The following is a 13002-nucleotide window of genomic DNA, read 5'->3' on the forward strand; positions in this document are numbered from 1 at the left end:
TCTTTCCCATCCACCTGGTATTTGCAATCAGCAAGCGGAAACCACATTGGCAGCTCGGCAGTCGTTCCCGTTGACGCTCGTCGAAAACGGATCGTCGACGAAGGACGAAAATAAGCCGGCCGTATTGCAACGAATGCAAGAGAGAGTGGGGCTCCTATCGGATTGAAACGATATCGGATGCATAGCGAACGACTTCGTTGGCACCGGTTGCGTATGCGTGAGATAATGAGCTGCCGATCGATACTTCATCACTCGACGAAAATTTAATTTCGAACGTAGAAATTTATTAATGAGTTTGCATCGTGTTGCCAAGAGAGAGACGGATAGATTTATTAGTAGCGCAATTTAATTATTATTAAATAAACTCTAAAAGGTATCAGATATTTAATTTTAAATTATCTTCAGCACATTCGAAATGATATCGTTAAGTAAGTAAAGTGTATCGTGGTCGAATAAATCGTCCTTTATCAAGTACATAATCGTTTGCGTCTTTCGTCAACACAAGGATAATACTTATCGCGCGACTAACGCTGAGCTTTACCCGCGCGACAATCCAGGGAATGTGTATCTTTTTGAATTTATCTTCCGCAGAACAAACAATGCACTGGTTCGCGCAGATCGGCGGTGACGAAGATTCCCTCGCTTTGTCAGGTATGCCCACGGGTTGATCAACGTGTTCTGATAACGTTTGTGTGAATGTGGTTTGAATTTTTTTTTCTTTCTCTCCCTTTCTAGTTTTTTTGCAATGTTAAAAGAACGGTCGCATTCGATTGTTCATCGAGGATCAACCGAGATTATATTCCGATTCGTTGCATAACGCATTCATGCGCAAAGACACGTTTAATCTTTCAAAACCGCTGATGAAATAAAAGATGATATATCGTGATTCTATTTTTTTATTATCAAAAAGATCTATATGATATATATGCATATTATATTATACTAATAAAAGATTAATGTGTGTTCCTATGTGATAATATGTGCAATTTGAAATTAAAATGTTGATACTACCGTTAGAAAGACTAATGCTATCTGAATATATTTGTCCCCGTATTAACCCCCTTATTTAACGGAAAACGTGACAACTCCTGATGTAGAATTTTATTTGCACAAGGATCGGATTCGACTGGCTGTAAATACGGCACGAAGATCGAATAATCACGTCCGAGTGTTAAATGTGTGGATGTGGATCGTGACATATGATATATTTGTTCTTCTGGCTGCTGACCACAGAATAATGTTGCTCGTTGTATTCCCAATTGCGTATAGGTCTGTCAAATTGCTGTAATGGGGTTGTTTAACAGAGCCGATTTCAAACATTTTCATTGATTTTTCGATCGCGGTCGAAAGACATGAAAAACGAATCCATTTTGCAGAACATCGTGTAACAAAGCTAATGTGTCGTGTGATTTGGAAATTGTTTAATGGAATGGATATTTGACACATGATTGTTAACGCGTCCCAATTTTAATACTAATCCTTTGATACGTTTCTGAATCTAACAAACGATGTTAAAGACTTGCAATATATTACTGAACTGTTACACATATCTAACGCATACGTATAACTCTGTTTAAATATAATAAATATGATAATGTTCCACACTATTGTGGAAATAAACTTTCTTGTGAACTCTAAAAATGTTAATGATTTATTTCACGTAATGAAATATATTTTCCTGCAAATTCTAACGCGCGCTGTTTGTGCATTTTTCCTGTTAAGATTTTTTTTCTGATCCTGTCAGAGATAATACTGAATATATGAAACTTTCTGCGTAGTGTTGAGCTAACAAGCTCTTGATCCATATAATAAGGTCTAGCTAAATGCGACGCACAATTTTTTCACTATTACGTAGTTTTCATCCGCCTTGCAAGAGCTTCTGCGCAGCTAATTTTTTAATATCGTATTCAATAGAAAGGATTTCATTATATATCATGGGCAGCGATAACTCCGTTTTCCATCCTACTTATAAAATAAATGCCGTCTGCGACTGCAGCGAACCTTCAAACGGCTCGCTGCAATCTTTTCATGCAGTCTGATTATCTTTTTAGAAGAAATGAAAAGGCAGATGAAAGTTACACGAAAGAATCGCCGCTTAAAAAAATGGGATTTCTCATTTTATATAAAACAGAAATATCACAGGCTATTATAAATGAAATTAGGATATAAATAGAAAACATTGCTTTAAGCACAATGCATTTTGCATACTAATATTGAAATAATAATTATAATTGACATCTATGAATTTATTTCATTTATTTTCTTTTTTACTTTGTTTTTAATTAATTTTAATTATTTTATTAATGAAATGTTGTATTTGAATGTTGCAGAAAAGTTTGAAAAACAGAACCTTCTGATATTAAATAACTATTGACACTAACATCAAATCACAGCATATTCATTATTTCTTCTTTGTCCTCAATCTTGCATTAATTCCGTCAACTATACATCGCACGTTACTCACTTTAACTGTATATATATACATGTACATAATACCATACACACAGGTACCTGTTAATATTCATGCTTTTATCCATTCGTTCAGTCATTAAATTCATTCATTTCATTCATTCATTCATTCATTCATTCATTTATTCATTAGTACGTGCTGCAAATCTTAATCTTGAATCTTACGTGCACACGCACTCTCACTTTCTTCTCGGCAGATGTGAAGCGCCGGCGAAGTCTCTACGATGAGGATTCCCTCGACGGCGATCGTCCTTATGAGAATGAAGGTACCAACGTTTTCAAGGGCATTGTACAGACCATTTTCCTTTTCTTCTCACTAGACTCCTTCTCTTATTTCGATGACGCTAACGAGTCATCAGTTTTTAACACTTTCACATTTATAACATTTATAGTTTTAACAAATAACGATAGTTATTACTCATTCTGCACATTATATCTGGTAATAAGCTGTAACTTTATTCGTGTTAGATGTACTTTATTTTTAAGACATCACATATATATAATATTACAATGTTCTAAACAGAACTATTTTATTTTGCATTGTACATTTTGTAAATAGTTCTTTTTTTTATTTTGATGTATAAACTCTCTTTTCTAGTGAGTAGTGAAATGAGGTCAGCACATTTCCCTAATTATTTTATTTCTCTACTTCCCTGTCTTATTATAATGTATTATCTAATTTATTTGTGATAGTTAATTATTTATGAAATAATATTTATTTTGATAAATTTATTTTTTTAATCAGTGTTAGATTTTTTTATTTGATTATCTACTTATATTTATTGTTTAATCTCTTTATCTCATCTAATATAGCGCAATATTTTTAATATAACTACGTTATTGTGTGTGCAACATAAACTTATCTGGTAAAATAAATTAAAATTATTTAAATTTTCCGATCGCATATATATTTGTTTTTCCACGATTTAAGATAATCTTTTCGATAGATATAATTCTGTAAACTTATTTAGATTCGTTTAACTTGTTGAAATTTCTAAATATATAATCGAATAAAAATGTGATTATGTCACATAACACTTTAAAAGAAGATGCATTTATCTCTAACCGAGTTTTCTCGTTCGTGGGAAGCCACCGGTACAAACTAGTCGTTTGTAACTAGTTTAAACGGACGTATAATGAATACGTTCTTTTGACGTGACTGTTCACAGGACGGGAGTCGACGGGAAGCTCGAAGGAGTTGGACAGGGCGAAGCTCGTCCGCGAGAGACAGAACGAGGAGCGGCAGCGGAAGTTGGAGGAGCTCAGGCAGCAGGCCCTTGCCGCGCAACGCTTCCGCGAGCAACGCGAGGAGGAACGACGAAGACGCATCGACGAGCTCAGATCGCGTGACAACGACAGGTTTGTTGGGTCCGAAATCGAGATTATTTTGCTCATTATTACTTTAATGAAGGATTCGACCCGATTCAAACCTTTCGTCAAAAAATCGAATGTAGCACAGTTTATTCTTGTTGGCCTTTAAAATCATATTGCATCGCGCGAGAAGAGAGTAGAATTTAGTGTCTCATGCAGAAGAAATTTTGAATAATTAAAGACGTTTTATTTTGTTTCTCTTTACGCAGACGAAATCAAGTGGAGGAGAGAAAACGGTTGATATGCGAGGCGGAACGAGAGAGACGGGAAGCGATCCTTCGCAAAAATCAGGAGAGGGAGGCGCGTATTGAGGCGAAGAGAAAGAACGAAAGATCGCACATCGTCTTCGCGTTCGGCAGCTCCACACCGCGAATGCTGGAACCCGCTGACACCGGCGGCTCCACTTTTTGGGGAACCCGCAAGGCTACTTCCACCACTAATGTCATGATGTTCTCCGCGGCGCAACCTCTCACCAGGAGATCCTCCGAGCGGGAGCTTGACGGCAGCAAAAAACGGGCCACTTCCGCCGGTGGACTCGATCGGAAGCCCGGCGAAGGTGAGTCGATTTATATTTTCCCATATACCGAAACGAGTTCACCAAGGTACACCAAAGAGCAACCGAGAAAGATCGTTGATGAGCATGTAACTGTACACATCGCACATGGAAATTCGATTAACCCTTTCAGCGCGTGATGTTAGACTTGCTGCATGCCGCTTGAATGTTCTATTTTGCGAGAACAATTCTCGAGAGAGAAATTCTCCAGCAGATTCTGATAGAATCTGGAGTATTTCTGAATGATTTATTTTCGCATTCTACATTTCGATTGATATCTATTATATTTTAATCAATGTAATGTTCATGTAATAATTTTATTCTCTAGACTTCTGTTATCACGAATGTCAATATATTTTAATTTCGATTTTTAATTAATCTTCTGCCATTTTTTTTTTTTTTTTTAAGAGATAGTAAAATTTGTTACACACGTGCTATTTGTATCGAGATGCTTGCAGTTGACCATAAATGTAATATGACGCACGCTATATTTGATTTATCACAGAGAAATTGAAACGTAACGTATATATAAGGAATATCTCATAAAATATGTGCGGAATATATATATATATATATATATATATATATAATATGAAATAGCCGGGCAGCAGCGCTGAAAGCGTTAAAGGCTTTTCCGTCTCTCGCACACGAAGTGTGAATAATACACACGTTGGTATTGCACCGTGCACCGGTGGAATGCAAATTAATGTTTGCCGTAAATTCAGTCGAATCAACAACGATCCTTGATGCGAACACGCACGATGAACGGCTCGGAAGCGGATTTGGTGTACTTCAATGTGAGTATAAATACGAACCGAAGCACGTAAACTATGTTGTGTATCGTAAAACGGGAAAAATTAATAGAGAAAAATCGATTGATTAATATTAGTCAAAGCACTTTTGAATGAAATATGTTTTACGATGTTTTCTCTAATCTTTTTCACGCATTATTTGTTATACAAATCTCTATGTACGATGTGTGTGTGACAGATTAATGAAGCAAAGTATATAATCATCGCGCGCATTAAATTCTAAGGTAGTTAAATATCGAAGGGAAAGATTATAATGTGTAAATTTGTAAAATAGGATAAATTTTACAATTCCAAAGGAATAAATCGTAAGCGAATCACAGCTCGTTCCCTTCTGCTTGCTCCTTTTTTGTTCAAGCATTCAATGTATGTATCGATGATTAATGTTTATCGTTTGGATTTACAATCGTTCTTTCTGTCGCGAATTCACGTGGGATGTCATTTCATCGCATCATTGTTGCGAGAATATTTCTACGACACGTACTCCAATGCTCAGAGACATCGAGTTACCCAGATAAACGGCACAAGGAAGAGGCTCGCATCTTGTCGTAACCCATACTTTACGCACGATCGCTTCCGATACCTTTAGCAATATATTTTTCTTAGTGGCAATCGATACCATCCTGCACAAAGTAGAGAGAAACTTCATCGGTGAAGATGCACATGTGATAAACAAAATTTTCATAGCGTACTCGCTGTGAAAAAACCCAGCCTGTGTTTCTTTGCCACTTTATTATTATAATATGAAAAGTAGTGTGGAAAGAGATTTAAATAATTGATTACGTCTAATAAAATGTATTAACAATTATTATTATTACTGAAATTAACATAAAATTAATAATTAAATTATTTCGCTATAAAAAAAAATTGGCCGATTTATTAAATCGCGCGCATTTATTTAATCTTAAGCGTAAGACTCTGAGATAGCTAGTTTGCAATAGTTTTAAAACGGTTATTATAAATCAATTGTTATAAATCATATAAAATTATTGTCACACAAAGTTTCTCTTCACGATTATTCGCAGTGAACTTTATACCACGAAGCATGAAAGAACGATTGTTCAGCATTGTTAGAGCCTGTAACGTGACCTTCTCAGCGTGAATTTTATTCGTTTAATTTTATTTTCAGGTTTATACTCTATAGCCTATCCCGTGACAGTGTATATTCTTGTGACAGTGTCCCTTTAAATAAAATCGAATCTATGTATATGTGTATTTCTCAGCTTATTGGTTACACAGCGAGTCTTGAGAGCGAGTTTTGAATTCCGCGATATAAGTTGCAAGTTTTGCTTTTTAACGCGACACATTTTTGTTCTTATTTTTTTTTCTTGTTTACACTATACACAGATTACTCGATCATCATTTATCCTAAAAACTACGCTACATCTTCATTCATTCTTTCCTATGCGCAAACACGTATTTTTTTTTATTTTTTGTTTCAAAGAAATAACATCTTGAATATTATTAGAGAAAAACAAAGAACATAGAATATACATTTAAAGAAATTAAATAATAAACTTTAACTATGGGAATTACATTTCCTCTCTCCCTGTATATTTTCTCTTTGCTATCATCTGTAATTATCGGTGGTGGTTTTGTAAAACGAATGTTGTATATATTTGAAATAAGAAAGTACGATCTACAACTGTACCTAACTTATGCTAATGTAGTCATGCTTTCCCATTTTACTTTTCTCGTCCAATCGCCCGATCTTATAGATTTTTCGCGGAACACCTAATATATTTGCGTTGCGTTGAATGGTTTGTTTGCAGATATGAGAATGTCCTCGTCCATGTACGAGGTGTTCAATTGGAATTCTAGCCCCGATCCCCCTTTAACTCCTGCCAAGCATAAGAGAGCCAGCCTCTCTCTGCCCCCCACAACCGACATCTTTGCCGTCGATGATAAGTCTGATAGCGACGCTAGGCGTCCCATGATTCAGCGGGTTGCCAGTGGTGAGTCCTGATGTCTCGGAAGCCTGCAAAAAAGCTGGAAGAGATCCTCTATTCGTTTCACGAATGAAAATTATCGACCCTTTATCTCTCGTTTTGTTTAGAACACTCTCATCTCAGACTTTCTTCCTTTCTTTCTCTCTCTCTCTCTCTCTCTCTTTCCTTCTACATCATTATGTTTTTCTTTTAGTTCACTGCATACTCTACCAGCGCATGCCACGTTCATTTAACATCGTAAGAACATACTCCCGCGCACTTTCTCTCATTAATTGTCTTGCAGTTTCCTTTCCGTAGGTTGTATGGTATTGGTCAGGTGGATTTTGCGATTTCTCGAGACCATCATAGCCATTTGTACGAGACTATATGGCAGCCAATATCACGCAACAATGTATATCATTAATTCATCCTATCCTCATCTGATCCCTGCTAATCTATTGTGTTTTTAACGCGGATAAATCACTAAACACTATTAATGTTTAGTTGCAAGTAAAATCTTAGCTGGTCTTGTTTTAATATATAGTTCAATTTACTTATTAATGAATTTTACTAAACAGATTTGAAATGCGACTTGATGAAAGCGATAAATTTATGATGTAGAGAAAGAGATTTAGAAATTAGAGTGTACCAATTAGAAACTATGGTCTTTAAATATCACCGCGAATATATGCGTCTAATAGAACGATTGTCAGTCGTTTTTAATATTTCATTTTTTCATCGTTTATATTATATATTTTCATATACGTACGTATACCGTCATATTACTAGTTCATAATTAGTTGCAGAACTTTTTTTTGGATTAAATATATAATATAATTATTAATATTTATAGTTTAACGATAAAAGATAGGATATATTATTACACACTATAACGAAATACAAACAGAGAATTTAACTCGATTAATTATGTCGTTGATTTGTGATATAGATTATAATTGTTATGAATAATATAGAGTTTATTGCTTGCATGGATTGATGTTTTGTTGTATTTTTAGGAATTATCTGATTGAATTTAAATGTTACTTTGCTTTCCAATACTATTCGTATAAGATATATCGTGTTATTTTTCCCTCTACGTATAAAATTTATACAGCACGTACATCGCAAACACACGTATACACACAATTCGACACTTTAATTCTATCTTACATTATTTTAACGCAGCGATTTACTTACATTGAGAGACGCAAATATTTTTAATTAAATAAATTTTTTCAAGAAACACATTTTTTTTTTTTATATTTATTTTTTGTAATCTTTCTTTTTCATCAAATGAATGCGCTAACTTTTTACCTACATCTTCATAAATTTCGAACAAAGGAGCGAACACTTACATAACACAGTTGTGAGCAAAATATCTCTCAATGTACTTTCGCATTATCTTTTTACACGTCATAGCATGAAAAGCAAAGCAGCACAATTTATGCAAAGAAAGTAAGAGAGAAAATAAAAATCTGAAAACGTCAAAGTGTTGATGCGTCGTGGAGAACCTCTTTACTCGAGTGTGTCTCCATCGAGCGAGCCGTGTAATCGCTGCGCGGATCGACGGACGTCGCTTCGCAATACACACAAGGCAACCCTAAGCGAGATTCTTTGCAGGTGAGGATAGCGATGGCGGCACACCCAGCACTCCGACCTCGGTTTACCTGCGAGTGAATAGGCGACGCACCGACCTCATGCCGACGATACCGTCCCCGCGCGACGGCCCGCCGTCGACGGCACGCAGTTTCAGCGCCAAGGCCTTCACACGCTCACCAGGTAGGACTTACTCCATGTCCAGGCTGGACCAGCTGGCGCAGCCTAGGAAACGCGCGACCGAGCAGCAACTCGGCACGCTTACGGAGCAGCGGCAGCAGAGCCAGCCTCTGCAGAGCGCTTCTAGCATGAGCCGCAGCATGTCGCACTTGGCCGCGCCCGGAAGCACCAAGAGCCTCAAGCGCTCCGATAATTCGCGTAGCATGGGCACGCTGCCGGGCGCGGCACCAATGCCCAGAACCACCCGCGCCGAGAGATTGCGCCGCAAGGCCCGCGAACACCAGCATGCCCAGCAAGGTAAGTGCGTGTGACCGTGCACTCAACTCGACACCCTCGACTTAATTTCCCACCGTAAATCGAGCTTCTGTACAAATAGCCAAATCCTTCACGATTTTTTATTATAAACCACCGATAAATTCCCTTTTTTACTTACTTTAAGAAAGCGTAAATTGTATTATCTTTGACGTTGCAGATATATAGGCGAAGTAGTTAAGTAATAGCGACGATAGATTGCATTCTTTTACATGTATATTAAAATTTCGTAAATTTATCTCGCCAGAATATGTAAAGTCGATTTTCCCTGATTAGCCTTTCTCACAACTTGTCAGACTTAATTAATCACTCGTTTCGCTTTGTACTAATTTTCTCGCTCTATACAGTCGGATTCATTGCTTAACAATAAGCTTCGTAAGCTAGATCGGTATTATGGTCTTCAAATTGGGAGCGTGATCTCGTGAAGTTTAATAAAAGACAATATACATGAATGCACTCGTTGTATCTAAGAAGGAAATCTCAACGTGATCTGAGTTGGGTGCACACATGCATGAATGAGAGTAAAAAAAAAAAAAAATCTTTGTGAATCAATTAGGACGACCAACTTCAATCAAGGCGTGAAGATAGAAAAAAAGGCGTTCTCTATTTCTTTTCTTCTAATTTCAAGCCATAAAACATTAATTATTTCAATTAAATACATATGCGCTTTTACATCTGATGACTAACCCATCGACTTTTTCGAAAATTTCGATATTTTTTAATATTAATATGTTACTAGTAACATATTTTCTTGCCATTTTTAACATTAAGAACCAGTTGCATCAAGAAAAAGCTAATTCTATTAAGAAATAATAATTTCGTTTAGCAATTATCTACATAAATCTAATAAAATGCGAAAGAGGAGAGATTAATTAAGCCTTATTAGCTCGAAATGATTTTAATGCAACTGGTTTTTTTTATCTCCAAATTGATTAACAAAACGCTCCTACTAAGGAAGATCTCTCAGCGGCTTTTCGGTACCAAGGGTAAAGGTATGAGCTAACGTTTTGGTAAGCTGCACGTTTTCTTTTATTACTATTATTGTACTACACGTAACTTATCTCGCAATTCACTTAATATTGTATTCGTATTTAGTGTGCAATTTATTCCTAGTTGATCCACTCAATGCAATTCTTTCGCCCTCTTATTTTACGCAATTAAAACTCGATTTCTCTCTTATTTTTATTTTGGCTTATTCTTTCGTTTTGATTATTTTGTTTACTCACCGACAACATTTGAACACCGGTGGTGGTGCTTGTGATTCCTTACGATGTTCGCCTGCTGCACTTTGCGTTCATCACAACACAAGCAAACATAACACGATACGATCTCGATATAGAGTGTAAAAAAAGGAAGAAAAAAAATTTAAGAACGGGAATTTATTCGCTGCGTCGATACGTTTCTGTCGAAAGATAGAATCGCGCGATCGCGTTCAATCAACGTAAGAACAGATCAACAGATATACTTACCTTGGGTGGGTGCGCATAGGTATCCGCAGCGGCGAAGTGACGCCCAACAGCCCGTCCCGACCGCACAGCTCCATGAGTCAGCAGAGCGCCAGCAGCGTGGGCAGCAGTAACGTCAATCTGCGTACCCGCACGGCCGCGTCGCGCCGACCGCGGCCCGCTTCTATTGCCGGTACCGGTGTCTCGATCACAGAGAAACACAGTGAGCATGCTCATTTTACTTCTCCATCCACCGACCCTTTCAGGTCGCCGAGGATTGGGCGGAAACCTAAAAAAAAAAAGAAAGAGAAACAACTTATGAAAATTAAATTCTCGAAATTATGACGGATATTAGAGTAAATCGAGAAAAAAGGGATATATGATGAACAAGTATATATTTATCTCTAATCTAAATTATATATATTGTTACACACGAATATTGAGTAGGCACAGATACAATATATACATAAATATATCCTGAAAGGGTTCGATATACACACGCTGTGTCATACATATCAGGTGCAACGAAAAGAGACTATATAAAAATATGTTCCGATTTTATATGAAATTTTTTTCTTTATATATCTCTCTTGTTCTCTCTTAAATAATTTGTATTTTTGTAAATTTACAATTTTATTTTCTTTTATGGAATTCTTTTTTTTTGGTCTATCCCCAACTACTTGTGCATATCATTTCTAATAACGACAATTAAAATTGCACATGTAAATACTGTATATAAAATTTTATGAACGTGCTCGCACAGAAAAGAAAGTATCCTAATTGCTCTGTTATCGCAGATCTAATGGGCGACGTGAAATTAACGAAGGATTCAAAGCCACCACTGCCAAAGGTCCATAGCACTCCAAAGAAACCTTCTACACCCAAAGCAATAGAGATGAAAAAACCGACGGAGAAATTAATCAAGAACGCCAAGTCATCACCGCGAATAACTCCGAAGGCGACACCTCTGCAGAGTCCCGGCGTTGAGCACGCACCGCTCATCCGTGAAACAACCGCGGAGATTATAAAACAGAATGAGGATAAGGAGGCGCAGGATGTGAAATTGGAGGACAAGAACGAGGAGAAGAAGGATCAGGGCACCGAGAAGACGCAGGTAAATTTTGTTCTATATCGATTCCTTGGAATAAACAACTTTATTCTGTATCTTCGAAGCGAAATAAATATCTTTTTTCCCATTTTTTGATCAACTTTTTTCAAACAAATAATTATTGTTTACAGCATAATAAAGTATACTTTTGAATTTTATTTTTAATAACAGGAAGCGAACATTGTTGAATCCATGACTAACGACATGAAAGTAGCGATGGAGCCTGTGTCGGCAAGCAAACAAGTCAAAGACGAAACTAATTTAATGCAAGAAAATCTGTCAGACGTTATTATGGAAGAACCGCCGAAAATCACTAAAAAAGAGGAGAACAAGCAAGAGAAAAAATCAACGGAGACGACTGAAACTAAGCCCGAGGGTGAAATGGACGACCAGATTGATATGTCAGGTATGATTAATCAAAACTTTATTGAAGTCGAACGATTATTTGTCACAAGCTTTTAACAATGATTATTAATAGCGGTTATCTATTTTATTGATGATTCGCTTTACAGCTTCGATGATAGCAAAAATCAGAATCACTACCGAAGAGGAAGCCAAAGCAGCTTTAGCTGAACGTAGGAGATTAGCTCGAGAACAAGCAGAACGAGAGGCGGAATTGGAGCGTCAACGACAGGTATCATCTATATAAATCAATTTAATATTAAACGGGCTTGGCCTTTATATGTCTGTTAACTTACCAGTAATAATTTTTGCAGGAAGAAGAAGCGCGTCTGGAAGCTGAAAGATTGCGCGCAGAGGAAGAGGAGCAACGTCGTCTAGAGGAAGAGACTATACGCTTAGCTAATGAAGCACGAGAGGCAGAGGAACAGCGATTAAAACAGGCAATCGAAGAAGCTAAGCGTCGTGAGGAGGAAGACAGACGAAAAAGAGAAGAGGAAGCTCGTCAAAAACAAGAAAAAGAAGAAGCAGAACGCAAGGCGAGAGAAGAGGCAGAAAAGTTAGTTTGAGAAATCTCTTTTCTCTTTTATCTGTTTTAAAAATTCATGATAGAATTGTATATAATAATATATCTACATATATTTAAATTACAGACAACGAATTGAGATGGCTGAGAGGCTTAAAAAGGAGGAAGAGGAGCGCAATGCTAGGCGCAAACGAGTGGAGGCGATCATGCTTAGAACAAGAGGCAGAAATCAATCCAACACATCTAAGGTAATATTGGATATTGACTATATTACTATATTAATATTTTATCACATATATATATATA

The 13002-nt window shown here is 36.7% G+C and overlaps 1 protein-coding gene across 28 annotated transcripts in view; it reads left to right on the plus strand.

Annotated features, from left to right (window-relative positions):
* The window catches only part of LOC115242508 (MAP7 domain-containing protein 2-like), a 142951-nt gene that overhangs the window by 123484 nt on the left and 6465 nt on the right, over positions 1-13002 (plus strand). For 17 of the 28 annotated variants that reach the window (XM_029818868.1, XM_029818872.1, XM_029818860.1 and 14 more), the window contains 12 exons: positions 592-651; positions 2667-2735; positions 3639-3837; positions 4050-4396; positions 6975-7157; positions 8751-9203; positions 10707-10886; positions 11461-11777; positions 11943-12177; positions 12284-12405; positions 12488-12729; positions 12824-12944. In XM_029818868.1, coding sequence (XP_029674728.1) covers positions 592-651; positions 2667-2735; positions 3639-3837; positions 4050-4396; positions 6975-7157; positions 8751-9203; positions 10707-10886; positions 11461-11777; positions 11943-12177; positions 12284-12405; positions 12488-12729; positions 12824-12944 — 2528 coding nt within the window. The remainder of the gene's footprint in view (positions 1-591; positions 652-2666; positions 2736-3638; positions 3838-4049; positions 4397-6974; positions 7158-8750; positions 9204-10706; positions 10887-11460; positions 11778-11942; positions 12178-12283; positions 12406-12487; positions 12730-12823; positions 12945-13002) is intronic. The other 11 variants (XM_029818870.1, XM_029818871.1, XM_029818861.1 and 8 more) reach the window with 7 other exon arrangements.

Source organism: Formica exsecta, unplaced genomic scaffold, assembly GCF_003651465.1.
Source record: "Formica exsecta isolate Colony F162 unplaced genomic scaffold, ASM365146v1 scaffold60, whole genome shotgun sequence".
Lineage (NCBI taxonomy): Eukaryota > Metazoa > Arthropoda > Insecta > Hymenoptera > Formicidae > Formica > Formica exsecta.